This window comes from Thamnophis elegans, chromosome 10 (genome assembly GCF_009769535.1).
Source record: "Thamnophis elegans isolate rThaEle1 chromosome 10, rThaEle1.pri, whole genome shotgun sequence".
NCBI classification, from domain to species: Eukaryota; Metazoa; Chordata; class Lepidosauria; order Squamata; family Colubridae; genus Thamnophis; species Thamnophis elegans.
In genome coordinates this window covers 15486891-15505522 of record NC_045550.1, presented here as the reverse complement: position 1 = coordinate 15505522, position 18632 = coordinate 15486891, and the positions used below count along the sequence as shown (strand labels likewise).

The 18632-nt window shown below is 34.3% G+C and overlaps 1 protein-coding gene across 1 annotated transcript in view; it reads left to right on the top strand.

Moving 5' to 3' along the window:
- The window catches only part of TCF7L2 (transcription factor 7 like 2), a 218067-nt gene that overhangs the window by 176885 nt on the left and 22550 nt on the right, over nt 1-18632 (top strand). Inside the window, 3 exon segments of the mRNA XM_032225054.1 lie at nt 2379-2511; nt 9975-10077; nt 12385-12471. Of these exon segments, the coding sequence (XP_032080945.1) occupies nt 2379-2511; nt 9975-10077; nt 12385-12471 (323 nt within the window).

Here is an 18632-nt window from a genome sequence, read left to right as displayed (position 1 = left end):
GTAATTTTAAAAGAAATCTTCTAATTTTTTTGCATCTTTTGAAAGTGTTCATCCATCTCTTTTTGGAGTGACAATTGCTAATCTAGATTGAGGATAATGGTAAACACTATGACAGCTTCTGGACTAAGGTGGTGCTTGTAGACACTACTCACTGTCCCTATTCTTTTAATGTAATTCCTTTTACTTGATGTTAATGCAAATTGTTCCTTACTGAAAGTAATAAAAGGAAATGAAGACACATTTGAAAATGAAAGTTGACGCTAATCCAGTCTTCATCTAATACTAGACTCTTTATCTTTGCTGCTACCTAATCTGGTTAAATGTCCCTCTTGTAGGATTTTAGTGTAAATCCTCTATAGGGAATAGGGTTTTTCCCCCTTTCTCCTTCTCTCTTGTGAGTGTGTATGAATCTGTGTGAATTGCAATTGGATTTATTTGCAGAAAAAAATGGCTCAGCAGTCTGCTTGTTTCGTTTGTATGTGATTGTTTGTGTGCATGCTCGTGCGTGTGCATTTCACTGTGCATTAAAAATGAAAACAAATTCCCCCTTCCCAATTTATTTTTTTCTTCTTTCATCTCTTTCTATCTTTACTGTGGAGGAATAATCGTTAAACTTGATACAAAATTTGGTATTTGACATCTTATTTCCGAGAGTGGTGATATGGTTTTAAGCATGTCCTTATTACTACCTCCCTCCTTTAAATTGTATTCACTGCCAATGAGAAAGTACATATTAATATCTTCTGTTATTTAAAAATTGGGACCCTGGACTATATGCCTATTTAGAAGAAGTTTCTCTGGAATTCAATCATCCCATTCAGTTCCCTGATGTTTGCCTCGCACTTAGGCTTTATCACTTCAAGACAATCAGATAAATTTTCCTTGCTTGCTTTGTTTTTGTTTAATGAACTAAAATTACAAATTATTATTATTTTCTTTGTTTAGGACATACTTATAAAATTAAAAGAAATAGATGGTGGGTCGGTAGTAAATTTTAATTTAAGAAAGACATGGAGCTGAACATGAACCTATCTTGAGGATAAAGTTTAAAAAGTATTCAGAGAAAAGCTGTGTTATAGTAATAGCTGCATTTGAAAAAGCGAGAATCTACCTTTTCTTTTAAATACTGTGGGGCCCATGCTAATTTGTTTCTAGGTGGATCAGCTGCATGATTGGCTCTGGTTGGTTCCTGTCCACCAACAGCACAATTGCTGACACATGGATTTTATATGTGACCAGAGCTATGTGCCCTGAAATGAACTCTGCAGCGTACACATCTCTGACTTTGAGTAAAATCTCTGTGTCAGCAATTTTAGAGTTACTTATTTGGCAAAGGGTGAAAAATATTTTAATACTTGGTAGAGATCAGTAAACAACTGCTTTTCAAGACTTTTTGTCAGAGCCTCAAAATTCAAGTGCAAACATCATGTCTTAATTTAAACAAAGGAAACAGACAAAAAAAACCCTTAGTAATATAACAGCAGTTTTGCTCCAAATAATAAGATGTTTCTTTATATAACAATAAAAATATTTAAAATCTTTATATCACATCTTAGAGAGTTTAAATAAAATGAATCCTAGGCTCTTCCATGTATGGTGTTTGCTACGTTCCCTCATCATATAAGACCTCTTCTAACTCAAAAACAGTGGAAAAGGAAAGGCTCAAGCACAATTTGCTGTACTAATGCTGGGACTTCAGAATGGGTGATTTCCCATTGGCTGGAACCCTTAGCTTGCCCCACCTTCTTGGCTTTTCATTCCCTTTAAAGACAAGTCTCCATGGCACCCTATCATTTGACTATGCAGCAAAAGCAAGTGTGCTGTATGTGGTTACATTGGGATTAGAGGCAGGGGGCACTGGAAGCTAATGTTTTCATTGGTCTACTGAAGGGAACACAGCCAGTTCATGACTTGTCCTGAGTGTTTTGTGATAGCCATGGTAAGGACATGATAGGTCACTGAAAAAACATTTTAACCATTTAAACAGTGGCTTTCAAAAGTGACTGTGAAGAAGTCCCTAAAAGAGAGTAAAGAGACTTCATTTTACAGGTCAGAAAATCTCATTCCAAAAATTTCATTCTTAACAATATTGAGTTTATTTCATTTTACTTCCTAGTAAATAAACTTAAGAATCCCAAAGCATCAGAGAAAAGAGGAATAAAGAGCACTACTGAAGATATTCTCACATTCTGAAGAGTCATAAATGCTAAAAACATCTATGACTGTGTGTATGATTGGGGTGTGTGTGTGTGTGTGTGTGTGTGGTGTGGTGTGTGAATGTGGGCACATGTGCATATGTATAAACAGCTTCTTTAGTATGTCTATTTGGAACATATTAATGCAACATCTTCCTACACTTTTTATTTTCTATTTTACAGTCTAACAAAGTCCCAGTTGTGCAGCACCCACACCATGTACATCCTCTTACACCGCTTATTACATACAGCAATGAGCACTTCACGCCAGGGAATCCTCCTCCACACTTACCAGCCGACGTAGATCCCAAAACAGGTAGGTTGCAAGACTTACTACAGAGGGATGTTTGAGAAGATGCTAGACATTAAAGCAATTGTTTAAATGGGATAGTGGTTGATTAAAGAACAAAAATATTGGTAAAGTATAACAAAAACAATTTCAAAATGAAGTATGTGAAGAAAATTTACAAGTTATGTAAATTGTAGTTTCTTTTATGCATCACTTTGAAATTATGTGACCTGTTATTCAATGCATTCTAATTATAATGCAGTCCATTTCTAATGTCTACTTTTGGATAAGATTAACTGATGTCATCCTGAAATTAAACCTACAGTTTAAAGAAATATACCAAGATGATACTCAACTGTTTCTAAAGCTGTTCAAAATAAATACATTTCTTTAAACAATGTTATTCTTTCCAAAGCTATATGAGCAAATTTATGTATGTTTGTGTATGCATGTGTGTATGTAGTGTGTGTGTGTGTGTGTGTGTGTAAAAATAAAATAGTGAGGCAAGCCAAACATCAAATGTTTCCTCTATGATTTTACATAATAAAGCTAGTATATCTTTATTAAACATTCTAATATGAAAAATATTAGATATCTCCTTAAGAATATAAGTTCCTATTTAATATTATAGAAGTCCATTGATCATTTGTTTGTTAATATATTATATTTTATCTGTCACCTAGTCAATCTGTCACCAATCAATCAATTCCAGTAACGTACAAGTTTCACATGAATAAAATTAGTTAGCAAAAATGCAACAACATAAAAGGTCATAAAATGGGGCAAAAGAAAACTTAACAACACCCTTATTTAACAACATAAATTTGGGGCTTAGTTGTGGTCGTAAGTTGAGGACTTCTGGTATAAATTCTGAGAAAATATTCACTTTTACAATGTTTATATTTCCCATTGGAATTTTTAACCATCTAGTTATATCACAAAGGTGCTTTTTTTCAAGAGGCAACTGGACTTCTGTTTTTTCTTTGAATACAATTCGCTTCTTATCCAAGAAACTTCTTCAGCTCTTGGATGAGAAGTGAAACATCTTCAAAGAAAAACCAGAAAGTCCAGTTGCCTCTTGAAAAAAAGCATCCTTGGGACAACCATGATCTGATGACTGAGAATCTCCATAGACATCTATTTACATCAGTATGAACATTTGGTATTACATTTACAGAAAGGAAATATTATTGAAGTAATTATTCCCATATGTTTAAATGTATTCAAACACTAGGTAAAGTCCCAATCTGTACAAATCATCTGATTCTGATATTGCTATACTATGTATCTGATATTGTTGTGCTGTATCTATACATTGTGTTGCATAATAGCCATATTTAGTCACAAAACATAAAATAGTTTTGTGTTCAGCTACATTTAGACTACATTTCTAAATCTTACAAAACAGGCCAATCGTCCTATTATTAAATTAATGCAACATAAATTAATGCACTACTTGTTTAGTGACTCCCTTGTTTAGCAACTGTTCCAGTTATGAGGATGATGAAAAAGTAGCTTCATGGCTGATCCCTGAATTTACGACCTTCACAGGTCTGTAAAGCAAAGCTAAGATAAAATAAGATCATAAGCAGAGTCGCAGTTTAATTAGTGGACATTTTATTTAACAACCAAGGTATTCCTGGCCAAAGGATTAAAAAAAAATCACATTTTAATCAAAGTTTTTGAAAAAGGAAATCCAGATTTGACCTAAACTTCTTTCAAAAAGTTTCATTGTAACTATTCAAGGCATTCTCATGGTCAGATCAAGTTTTATGAATTGTTTAAGAACATTTTGATTTAAAATTGAACAGAATGAGCCCTAGTATTATCTGAACAAAAATGCCATGGTAGATTTTGAAATTTTTAAATCAACATTTAATAAAGAAACAGGGCAATGCTTTTAGTGATTATAAGCCTCCTAGAGTCACCTCTAGGAAACTGAGTGGCATATAAGTTTAGTAAATAAATAGCATTCAGTCTTTACCAGTCTTCAAAGCCATTTATTATTGTTTTATTTAAAATTAGTTGAAGAATAATAAATTTCAAGAACTTTTGGGTATTAAAGAGCATTTTTTAAAAAGTTTGCTACTATCTGCAGTATATTCCTTTTACCTTTTAAATAATGATTATTGTATTGCATTTTTACATGGTTGAGACTGCTGCAGTAGTGGTCCTCCTCTTTGCTCTTTAGATCACATAAAAAATTTAAGAGGCCTTGCAAGAAAGGGTTAATCCAATCAAACTTGAAAATAAATGAAAAAGTAAAATTGATAATCTGAATGTATGTCAAATGTAGGTCAAGTTTACCAAGGTGTAAGATACATGTTTAGATAATGTGTCAGAAATGCATGGATTGATGCCTTGCATTTTTTCTATATGCCACTATTGTCTGTTCTGCATTTCACTTAATTCTAACTTTAAAAGCAATATCATGCATCCATCTATGAATGCTGCAAATATCTGACAGTTAGTTACCATTTAAAGAATGGTTATTATGGAATAATTTTTAAATATGTTGATATCCTTATGTACTTTGCTCTGTGAAACATTGTTTCAAGGGTGTAGACTGCTCACTAAATCTTTAAAGCTAGTTAATCTGTTCAGGTAATGAAGGGGGGAAAAAAACTGCCATTATCTGAAAATATCCCAGAGGAAGATTTAATTTATAATCATGGCTTTTGAACAACTTAAACATAGTTTTAGAATTGTGAATGTTGTCTCTTCATTTTAATGTTTACTATTCCGAATCTTGCTTTTTCTGCACCAAAAAGCATCAAGCCACTTTAAAATACTAACCAACCGTTACTCTTTCGAGAAAGTTAGCATTATAGGATAAAAATTATAATCCATCTTTCTTCACTCTACTCTCTGTAGACATGTTGAAATTTCCTAGTCTAAATCTATGGCCAAAAAGTTGCAATCATAACACATTTAAAGGATACAAGTTTAGGAAATATCATTATGAGCAGCTACACATTTTGGACAATTCCAAATAAACTCTTTTCAGGCATTCGTTTATCTTAGCCAAAAACCTAAAAACCCAATCACCAACACAAACATTGGGTGAGGAGTTTTTAAAAATTTCAAGTTAATCATGTGTTTTAAAAAAAGTATTGTTAAATTCAAATACGGTAAATACATAGTTAAAATATTTAATCATTAAAAAACAGGATTAGTTGCTGTTCTCTATTGTATATATAGTAATGTGCAAAAGTTGTAGGCAGGTGTGAAAAAATGCTGTAAACAAAGAATGCTTTCAGACATATAAATAATGATTGTTTATTTTTGTCAATTTTCAAAATGCAAAGAGCGAACAAAAGAAAAATCTAAATCAAATCAATATTTGGTGTGACCTTTGTTTTGCCTTCAAAACAGCAGCAATTCTTCTAGGTACAGTTGCACACAGTTTTTGAAGGAACTCGGCTGGTAGGTTGCTCCCAACATCTTGGAGAACTAACCACAGATCTTCTGTGGATGTAGCTTTCTCACATCCTTCTGTCTCTTCCATCTCTCAGCCTGGGGGTGAAATTATACGCCCCTCAGAGAGGGCTCGCAATTTGGGAGTCCTCCTGGATCCCCTGCTGACTCTAGAACATCATATGTCGGCTGTGACGAGGGGGACCTTTGCCCAGGTTCGCCTGATGCACCAATTGTGGCCCTACCTGGACCGGGAGGCCCTTCATGACTATCTGCCCTCATGCCCTCGTCACCTCAAGACTGGATTACTGTAACGCGCTCTACATGGGGCTGCCCTTGAAGAATGTTTGAAGACTTCAGCTTGTCCAGAACGCAGCCACATGAGCGATTGTGGGTGCACCTCGGTACACCCACGTTACACCTATCCTCCGCAAACTGCACTGGCTGCCTATTGGTCTCCGGACATGCTTCAAGGTGCTAGTTGTTACTTTTAAAGCCCTACATGGTATTGGACCTGGGTACCGCCTCCTGCCAGTAACCTCCCAAAGACCTATTAGATCCCACAGATTAGGCCGCCTCTGAATTCCATCTGCCGGCCAATGTCGGCTGGCGACTCCTCGGGGGGCCTTCTCTGTGGCTGCTCCGGCCCATGGAGATCCGGACCCTTACTACCCTTCAGGCCTTCTGCAAAGCGGTTAAGACCTGGCTGTTCTGGCAGGCCTGGGGCTGTTGAACTATCCAGCCCCATCCGAGGTTATGGCTGTTGTAGAATTTTAAATTGTTGTTTTTATTTTTTTTTTGTATCCCCTGCCTTTTTTATTGTGAGCCGCCCTGAGTCTCTTGGGAATAGGGCAGCATACAAACTCAATAAATTGAATTAAATGAAATTGAATGTAATTCCAGAAACACTTGATGTTGAGATCAGGGCTCTGTGGGGACCATGCCATCACTTCCAGTACTTCTTGTTCTTCTTTACGCTGAAGATAGTTCTTAATGACTTTGGCTGTATGCTTGGGGTCGTTGTCCTACTGCAGAATAAATTTGGGGCCAATCATACGCCTCTGTGATGGTATTGCATGATGAATAACTATCTGCCTGTATTTCTTAGCATTGAGAACACCATTAATCCTGACCAAATCTCCAGCTCCATTTAAAGAAATGCATCCCCAAACGTTCAAGGAACCTTCATCATGCTTCACTGTTGCCTGCAGACACTCATTATTGTACCTTTTCCAGGAGAAAAGCAGTTCATGAACCAAGCGGGCAAGTGCGCCTTGATAAACAAACTGCCTTTTGCTACAACCAAATATTTCAAATTTTGACACATCAGAGCACCTGCTGCCATTTTCTGCACTCCAGTTCCTATGTTTTGTGCATACGTTAGTCGCTTGGCCTTGTTCCCACGTCGGAGGTATGGCTTTTTGGCTGCAACTCTTCCATGAAGACCACTCCTGGCCAGACTTCTCCAGACAGTAGATGGGTGTACTTGGGTCCCACTGGTTTCTGCTAGTTCTGAACTGATTGCACTAATGGACATCTTCTGATTTCAAGGGTAATAAGCTTGATGTGTCTTTCATCTGCTGCTGCACTAAGTTTCCTTGGCCAACCACTGCGTTTACGATCCTCAACATTGTCCATTTCGTTGTGCTTCTTCAAAAGAGCTTGAACAGCACATCTTGCAACCCCAGTCTGCTTTGAAATCTTTGTCTGGGAGAGACCTTGTTGATGCAGTATAACTACCTTGTGTCTTGTTGCTGTGCTCAATCTTGCCATGATATGAAACTGTCTTTCACAACCTCACCTTGGTAGAAGAGTTTGGCTATTCCTTACCCAGTTTTAAGCCTCCTACACAGCTGTTTCTGTTTCAATTCATGACTGGGTTTCAACCTACGTGTGACAATGATGATCATTAGCACCTGTTTGGTATAATTGGTTGATCATGCACCTGACTATAATCCTGCAAAATCCCTGACTTTGTGCAAGTGTACCTATGAGAATTGCTGCTGTTTTGAAGGCAAAGGGTGGTCACACCAAATATTGATTTGATTTAGATTTTTCTTTTGTTCGCTCACTTTGCATTTTGAAAATTGACAAAAATAAACAATCATTATTTATATGTCTGAAAGCATTCTTTGTTTACAGCATTTTTTCACCCCTGCCTAAAACTTTTGCACAGTAATATAATTTAGTGATAAAACCTGATTCAGTGCAGCATGCATGTTATTAAAAATCAAACTGCATCTACCCAATCCATCCAAATCTATCCAAAAGCAATATTACTTATAGTGTACCCAATTCTCACCATGTAAAGGCCAAACTAATGTAATATCCCTATCCTTAGCAATTATATCTGTTTCTTTTCCTCTTACAAATGTAAAACATGGGATTCAGATTATGCTGAGATTGATATAAAAAGAGTTTGCTTGTATTTGACATCTCTTATCTAGATACTCCTGCAAGCTTGCTTAGATGAAAAATACATTTCCAATTAAACGAATGGCTGATTTTTTGTTTGTAAAAACTGTATAAAATGTAACTTTCTCCTTTGACTTTTATTCTAATGTGGCATAATGCAGACTAACCAGAAATCCTACAGCTATTTCTGATTTTAGTGAATCACGTCAATTTCATAAGTTTAGGTCTAGGTTCTAGAGGTTGTTTTAAGGTTTCGGTTACTTGAATATAATGGTAAAATGATATAAAATAAACGTATGCATTCTGTGTTGAATCTTTTCATACCCACAACTACTTGTTCATAGCAACTATGACAGGCGATAGGAAGCATCTTTTTGTGTTTATTTTAATAACTTGATTTGTAAAGGAACGGAACAGCTTTAAGGTCAAATCCTAAATGCGCTCTCTTTTGGTTTTCTATCAGGTTATGGCAATGGCAGAGCTACTGAATTTAGACAATTTTTATAGCTGCCCTTCTTGCAATTATAATTGATAGCAAATTGAAGATTTTTTAAAAAGAAAATAAAACTAAAACTATTGCATAAAATGAATAACACAATGATAACACAATGCTGCCTGAAGGCAATGTAACCAAGTCCATATAATAGCCATATTTAAAAAAAAGCACATTGATGACATAGGCAAACCTCCAAATCCCATGCCTAAGAAAACATTGTCATTTTCAAGTTATTAGGAAATGACAATAGGGTTGAGGACAAATGAATCTGAAGGGCCTGATGTTCCAAAAGATAGGTGCTTTGACAGAGAAGGCATGCTTCTTGTCATCCATTCCTCCAAGCACTGTTTGATGGACAAGATTTGCCTATCCTGTCAATTCTACTAGAATGGACAGAAACAATTGGAAAAATACACCATTCTTTTGGGCACAGTGGAAGACTACCAACCCTGGTTGCATTCCTCTTTGCTATCAACTCATTATTTCTACTCATACTGTTCATGTGTGAACAGGGATTATAAATAGGTCATTTAGTTCTTTAATTACTATTGTAGTAAATTTAAATTTGTTTTAAACATTTTAAAAGTTTATAGTACACAGGAAAGATACTCAGGTAATCAAAAGGAAGTATTAGTATGCATCAAATAACAGATGACACTATCACACCTCCTTGAAGATGGTTGAAGATTGGCTCATCCTCTTGTCATCAAGGTTTTAAAGTTTTAAAACAAACAAAAACTGGAACAAATTTATCCATGCAAGATGAGAAAGAAACTTTAGGGAGAAAATAGAAAGAAAAAGACGTCACATCATAAGATGATCTTATTTTAGAAAAATAACTCTTCAGTTATTAAAGGTATGGATAAAAGGAGCAAGACACCTGATGGCACAAAATGGAGGTAGAGTGGGAGCTTTATCCTTGTAAGGTTTGCACAACAAAGACCTCTATGGTCTTTGAATGTGGAGAAGATCAATTGTCCTACTTTTGTGATACTATACTAAACAGGTTATTCTGGGGATGAAGGCCAGTCAATAGGCCTTGCCCTTGAAAATGGGTAGTACTCACAGCATTGAAATTAGGATTGTGTGCTACCTCCTTCATTTTTCTCTTTTTATGCTTTGCCCTGACCCAATTTTATGATGTTTTTTTCCTCTTTCCTAGGAATTCCACGGCCTCCCCACCCTCCAGATATATCTCCTTATTATCCGCTATCGCCGGGCACTGTAGGGCAAATTCCCCATCCGCTAGGATGGTTAGTACCACAGTAAGGAGTTCCATTTTCTTATTTTTTTAAAATTTTCATTTTGTATGTATAAATGTATTTGTGGATATATACATAAAAGGGGATATTTTTTATGGTTATTTCCTTTGCCTGAAATGTGCATTTGAAAATAAACATGTTTGCCAGCTGCCAATTTATGACACTGAGAAATCAATAATTTGGTCAATAAAGATTAAACATAGACATAGAATATTGAATAAGAATGATATGCAGCTTTTAATTGGTTTTAATTTCTGATTATCCATGAAATGTTTATTTCAAATGTTAGTACAAAGTTCAGGATAGTTCAATATTAGCAGTTTTCTCATTTTAATAGTTATGTTTATGATTCTTGATACTTGTTTGTATTCATCCCTAAAAATAAATTATTTTTATGTCTTGAAATATTTTTTATTTTTATAAAACATGTTTCAAACTTTAAGAGGGGAACTATTGATGAAGAAAACAAACTGTTTTTTAAAATGTGTTAATAGAATGAAAATTAATCAATGATTCCAATTTTAATCAGAGTGTTTATTGCCTTTTTAAAGCTATGTAATGACAACTTTACAGTAGTTCATGAACCTGACATGACTTACGAGTTGTGGATCACACTAGAATTATTCAAGCAGAATTTTCAATGTCTTACTTAGCAATAAACAAAACAAAAAAGGAGGTTATCAAACATATTTGGCATGTAAATAGCCTAATGTATTTAGTGTAATTGTCTCCCTAGCAAATAATTCTTAGCACTTACTTGTTCTATTCCACTTACTGCAACATGCTCAAGATAGGAGAGTCTCAATAAAATGTGCAAATCTTCACATAATTTAGCTGATCAAATGCACCAGATATTTTAGGCACTATAATATTTCAATGTTTTTAGCATATTTGGCTTTTGCTCATGAATTTTCTAACTTTTAGCTTTAAATGATCTTCTATGACTAATGGAATCTACATGGCAAATCTCTATTGCGTATTTATGCTACACATTCCTTTGCATATTAATAATGCAAATTGTTGCATAAAATTATACCAATTATTATTAATATGTTTTATTTTAAATAAGTAGAAGGTTGTCAGCTGCTTTGCACAACAAATGGCTTTCACCATGCATACCTCTATAAAGTTATTTATTATTTATTTTGTGAAAGCCTCCTTCTTGTCATTATCCAAGTTATTTTTATTTTATGGATGAAAAGTATAGTCCAGAGGTTGGAGAAAATTAATGATTTTTATGCCAGAGAAAATTAACGAATGAAAAAAGTAATGCATTTCTATTACAGTAGCAAGATTTTAGAATATGTTATTTCATTAGCTATCTCTGTAGGATGCATCTGCATGAATCACTTCTGCAAAAAAAAAGAAATAAATTAATATTTAACAGCTTTATCTCTGGTTCTATTTACATAAACATATTATTGTATTTCTACAACATTCATTGCAAAAAATCCTCAATGCTAAATACTTTAAATATGATTATTCTACTTATCTCTTTATGCTTTTTTGACCAATTTACATTTAATAACATTGGACCCACTCCATGCTAAAACACGTTGGATGTATTTAGGATATAAATAGTACCAACAACAATAACAATGCATACCAGGCAAAACCTTTTCCATTCAGTTCAAACATTTGAAATACAGATAAAAAATAATATAGCATAGATAAATAAACCTCAGTCAGAAAAATCTATGAAGCTTTCATAAGAATGCTGTTTGGTATGTTGCTGTATTTTTTAATTATTGTAATGAGGTATGATTGTCTATTGGTTACCCACAATACTTCTTGGGGACTCTCCCCTGGTAACTCTTGTCAACACTTGTTAATCTGACAAAAGGCTACAAATTAAGCTCTGTTAATTTAATGTTTTCTCACCGAGATCTAAATACCAAAAGAGGCCCAAAGCGCAACTGAAGTCCTTTGATTCACTGTACTTTATTTTGGTATAAATTTACATTCATTATTGTTTTCCTTTGGATGTGTAGCCCTCAATTAGTGTGATGGCTCCATTAAAGCAAGCAAGACTTCGCCTTTAATTATTACAACAAAACACCTAGTTTCAGCTTGGGGAGAGGGTCTCTATTGACACAAGCAGAGGTTATAAAATTTAATTAGCCATTCGTATCAGATTTATGGCATTCAAATTGCTCTGAGTTTCTTTCCTTTGATCTGTTGCTGTACAATCCCCAAGATTTTTGTTCCAATCAAACGAGAATAAAACTTACTGGGCAGAGAACTTTATTTTTATTTTTTTAAATCTCCTATAATTTTTTTTTTTACTCATTTCCTTTCCTATTTTTCTAGGCAAGGTCAGCCAGTCTATCCAATCACAACTGGAGGATTCCGACATCCCTATCCCACTGCTTTAACCGTCAATGCTTCTATGTCAAGGTGAGTTCAAAATACCTGAGTCTAAGATATGGGTCAACTGGTACTTCCATTTATTATTCATTTTGAATGACAAACTTTGCTAAATCATATGCCTTAATTATACACTGATCTCCCCAATTAATATGAAAAACTATCCTCCATTGTTTTCTCATTTTAAAAAACCCTATCATATATAATGAAATACTATGATTAGAAGTGAATTTGTTTTAACTGACAGCTACAATAACTGGAGGAAAGCAGTTTAGTAACCCTAGGATATTAAGAAGCCAGGAGCTTATGCTCTTAAACATTTGTTTTCCCAATGGCCTCTTCCTTCTAACATGAGCAATCTACTTATTGTGCTGTTAGAGGGGTGTTAAAATTTCTCCTCATTCCCAAATATTTTTACTTCAGATAAAAAGACCCACCTGATCTTCTGATGATTAAGAGATACATATTTATTTTCTTTTCCCCAAACTCCAATTAATTCCACCTAATTTTCCAAGAGATGATAGTTTATTTACAAACTGCTTGGCAGGACTATGTTTAAGTAATCACTAATTGCTCCTAATGATAGTTTTATTTTCTGTTCATCTGATTTTCAGTCCAGTTAATTAAATCGGTGGAGGTTTAGACTTTCCTGATGGGCTGAATCAGCTAATCCATTTTGTTGATGGCTCATAATTGAATTAGCATGTATTACATAGCAAGGATCTAGATTCAACCTCATCTCTTTGAAGGCTTGATAGCAGAAGGGGAAGAGTCTTAAAAATAGCAGGGATTTGAAGAAATAGAAAGGAAGCTTTTTGGCCAATGGAAAAAGCCAAAAACAAATTCTGTCTGCAAACACATTATTAAAATTCCACGCTCTGCTGTTATTTTGCTATTAATTTTGTATATATGTAAAAAATAAGCAGGGTCTGAAAAGATGTCATCGACTTCAGTTTAATTGTTATCAGTGAGGTTGTTCTATTTATTTTGTTTAGTTTTTCGCAAGAGAAGGAAACGTGAGAGAAAGGGGGACAATATATTCCTTAGCTATGCCTTTATGAAAGAGAGCTAGTTAGAAGGGATATATAGCAAACCAAATACATTATTGTGATAAGGGGATGACAGAAGTACAAGTCTATTATACTTACAACAGTTATAAGAATTGTATGCTCCTTGCCCTACTCTGGCACATCCTTTGATATTCATTCTATTCAGCAGCAGGGCCAGGACTTTTCAGAATTAAGTGATGGGTCATTATACTTTAAACACCACGGAGAAGCCTAGATTGGCAATTAAACAGCACTTGCTGACACTTGCTTGTGCCACTCCGTGACCCCCTTTAGATTGAGATGTTGAAGCTCGGGGCCCTCAGCCTGCTAAATTGGTCGTAGGCACTTCTCCTGACGAGGGCTGGCTCTGAAATCTGCCGGCTTCAAAGGGAGCAAGATCATGTATAAAGCATAATGTGGGTGCACCATGGTTCAGGAAAAAAAATAAAATAAAATGAGGCAGGAATAGATGAAGTGTTACAAGTGCAAGAGGAAAATGAGAGGATAATGACAAACCCAATGCAACTCAAAGCAGAATAGTTGCATGGAAAAATGCATCCCACTGCTTGTGCATAAAATCAAGGCAGGCAGATGACAACCAGTTAACAGAAACATGTCAACAGTGAAATAAAGTGAGGGTGAATAAGAGAGATAAGCCCCTGAGACAGCCGGGAACAAAAAATTAGTTGTCCTTAACAAGTTACAGCTCATCATTATATTCTGGCTTGGAGCCATAAAAGCAGACAGGGTATATAATGAGCTACTTAGAATTTTTATAGTGTTTATTGCAATTCGGATAGATGCTGGTCTGCCAGAAGAAAGTCAAAGACATAGGATCTCACTCTGTCTTATGTTCTTATATAATGTATAGAGTACTATTCCTTGTATACTTAGGAACTCAAAAGAGACATAAAGCAAAAATTCATATGTACATAGTGGCAGGTATATCACATACACAGAGAAGATGTTTAAAAAATAACTTTTGACACTTTTATTTAATATGGCATTTTTTAAAAAACTGTGGCCCAGTCACAAAAAATGGAAAGTTAATATGTCTTTTGCGTGATTGGATCACCGTTTTGAAAAATGTGACTTTAACGATTAATGTGGCTTTTATTATATGCCATGTTGTAATGAATACAGGTAGTCCTTGACTTACAACAGTTTGTTTAGTGTTTGTTCAAAGTTATAATGACATTGAAAAATGTGACTTATGACTGTTTTTCACACTTAACCACCGTTGCAACATCCATGTGGTCATGTGATCAAAGTTCAGATATTTGTTTTTTGCAACAGACTTGCATTTATGACAGTTGCAATGTCTCAAGGTCATGTGACCCTCTTTTGCAACCTTCTGACAAACAAAGTCAATAGGAAAGCCAGATTCACTTAAAACCATTTAACTAACTTAAAAACTGCAGTGATTCCCAACTTCAAAAATATGATTAAAAGACAATCATTCTTTTTGAAGTATTGTTTCAAAAACAATATGGCAAAAATGGTCATAAAATGGGGCAAGCACACTTAACAAATGTTTCATTTAGCAACAAAAATGTTGGGCTTGATTGTGATTGAAGGTTGAGGACTACCTGTAACTCTTTTGGTTAATATTTAATACTTTTGACACCGTACCCTCTCATTTCAATGAAAATAAGAAAGTAAAGTGTAGCTTTCCTTCCTGACATTTGGATGCAATTACATACATCTTTCAAAATCAACTCTCTTTTTTTTCATCCAAAGTAAAACCATCATTGGGGAATAATACTAAACTCAGAAACTGAGTCTGAAGCTTTTAAAAATCAAACAGATTTTAGTTTTGAAGTTGGAAATCATCATTGTTTTTCAGAACATTGGAAAACCTTCTCTTCCTTTATTTCTTTGCTTTATCAATGGTCTTTATTGTTTTCCCATCATTTAAACATTTTACTAAATTTAGACTTTTTCAAAGCTTTAAATATTATTTTTCCAAGGTTAAGTTTCACGAGGTTTAGCTTCATCTCGTCATGACTTTGCCTCGGATTTTCCCAGAGTGAATTAGGAAAGAAGTTATAGGTAGAGAATTGTGTGAATTTTTCCTTTTCATTCACATGAGAAAAAAATCTTGTCCTAATGACACTAAGATAAATAATTCAATGTATTATTACAGTCAGAGTTTAAAGTACACAGTTTAAGACTATTTTTTGTGTGCTGAAAGCTCAGTTCCAAAATTCCCAAAGGCTACATTCTGAAAGATTCCAGGTTGGAGAAGGGCGTATTTCTACCTTGATGATAATAATAATAGACATTTTCTCCTTACACAGCAAAATGTAATTGCAACATCATCTGTTTTTAGCACTAGTGTAGCTAGTTCTTCCCACTCTTATCAAAAATCAGACAGAAATGAATTAAATAGCTGTTAATAACTGTTTTAGGATATGTCTGATATCTCTTCATCACCTTTTACTTTTCTTCCTTGTTCAACCAGTTTGTCATAATTTGACTTTCCAAACTTGCTTTTAAAGTTAACACATCTGCCTTATTGCTTATCCTTTTGTCTACTAGCTTTTTAAAAGTTAAGAACTATTTAAGATAATACAACCTTCATAAAAATAGGTTAGGTTTAGTACTATGTTTTTTCCTTGTGCGTCCCTTAGGTTTTGACATTCAACTCAAGAGAATCTACTGCTTATCCATTTTGTTGAAGGAACACAATTGAAAAAAACAAGCAAATATTTTTATAAGGTATCAATAAAACTACACCCAATTTACCATAGTCAACCATGATCCAAAAGAGATTGGACAACCTTTTGTCTGAAATGGTATAGGATTTCCTGCCTAAGCAGGGATTTGGACTAGAAGACCTCCAAGGTGCCTTCCAACTCTATTATTCCATTAGTCTTTAATCTGGAATTGAAAGTTTTTTCTTTTCATTCTGTGTTCTGTTTCCTCTTTCAATCTCTTCTTCCTATTCCATTTGTTTTCATATATGTCGAAGAATGTGAATCCTTTCTGATTAAATGATTTGTTAGGTGTTTTTCATCATTTTCCACAAGCGTTTTACCTGTGGAAAATGGATTTTCCATTTTCAAGGTGGAGATAGTTTTTGCTCTATTCAGTAGAACAGTGAGGTTTGTTTCCATGAATTGTTGTGGTGGGTTGTACATTCAGCCAGATATTTAAGGCTGGGTTTGGCAATTTTATCCCCCTTTTTAGCCTTTCCAAAGGACCTGGGATGAACAGATGTTCTTGTTTTATGGTGTTAAAAATATTGTTACATTATGTAACCTGTTCCAGGTAAAGCTGTCTTTTACAACTTTTTCTTTTTACTTTGTCAATGCCAATGATGTTCAAATTGACGTAGTATATGTACAAATCCAAGCAGTGTAGTCTTTTATAATTTACAGATGAAAATTTTGTCAGTGTAGACATATAATAAGTGCCATCCCACATTTTCTGGTATGGCACCTAGTGCAGTAATAACCAGTGGCACACTATGGCCACTTAATGCCATAATCTTTAAATTTCAATTTTCAGATCTTGATATCTGCTGCAGTTCTTTGTCTTATATTTTAATATTTGTTGGCATTACCAACTCAGTTATCCACATTTTCTTCTTTTAACCATAATGAAATCTAGTGTGTTACAAGCCAAGACTTTATCAGTTTCTACTTGGAATCCTACAATATTTTAACCTGTTCATTTTCTACTACTTTTAAAACTATATTCCCCATCACTTTTATTAGTAGCATGTGATTTTTACCGCTATTCCAGTGAATTATTTAAGTAATTGCGTTATGTCACTGTTTATAGTCAATGTATGAAATCTTCTTAAATAAGTTGAGTTGAGATGATCTACTGTGTCTTCTGTTGTTGTTATTGTTGTTTTTTTTGCACAATTTGCACTTTGAATAATTTGACAATATTTTAATTCTGGCCTTGATTGCTTAAGTTTGAATAGCTTTCTCTTGAGCAGCCAAAACAAAGACTTTGGTTTATTTTCTTCTTCTTTTCTGTTTGTAAGCCACTGCCCGGTTTAATCTTTACCATCTTCCTTCTCAATCTTTTATAGAAATTGATCATGCTTTTTTTGCCAGCATAGTTTTTATTATATCATTTTGATATTCGTGTTTTATTTCCTGCACATTTACAAAGTATTTACAGTTCAGTAAATTTTTAACTCGCATCAATGTTTCTTCTTGGCCAATCTCCCTGAGATTTAAATTCCATTATTATACAGGATTTTATCTACTTTATTATTACATGAACACATTTCTATAGTATCAACTCCCTTTGAGAAATCTGTACTAAAAATTCTTACCATATTTGTCAAGGACAGAATTTCTATTTCTGACTTTTCAGAAAGCTTCAGATCTTCCTGATAAAGCAAACGTCAGATTTTATTATCAGTTTTGGCTGCTTGGTAGCCAAGAATTGTTTTCTTTAATATTAATAAAAATGAGATCATAGCAATGGCAAGTAATAAAAATGATAATTAATGTCAGGAAAGATATTTATCCTAATGTTGGCAAGGCAAAATTTATTATTATGTTTGTCAAATGGTCAGTCAGATGTTCAGACTGGATTTTGCATTTTGATCCATTTATTGAGTCCGTACTCAGGATCTGGAAGAGGGAGATAATATTGTTTTTGGTATTAAAAGTAACATTGCAGGATGTAAGCTGTTCCAAAAATTATTATTATGGTTGGTGGCATAATCAACTAGATGTTTAGATTGGATTTGGCATTTTTATCCACCTAAAGTCCTTCCCAAGGACCTGGGATAGGCAGATATAGCTGTTTGATGGTATTAAAAATATTTTTAAGAAATATGAGCTATTGAAAGTAAATTTGTAATTAACTTATGGTGATTTTGGTGTTCAAGTGGTGCTCCAAATGTGAAATCACAACTTCTAATTATTTCGTTGGTTTAGTTTCATGCACATAAAAAACTGGGATGCTGTTAATAGATGAAAATTTGCAGATTTTCTAAGTGGAAAAATTGGAAAAAAATTATAAATACCAGGACTTGCAGATCAAAGTTGAAATGAAAAACTTGTAATAACAATAGAAGTGGTAGTGAAAAGGGCAAGGAAAATCAAGAATTGTTCAGCACTCAGTGAAGATGAAATGCATTTTTTTTTGCTGTAATCCATTCATTGCCTA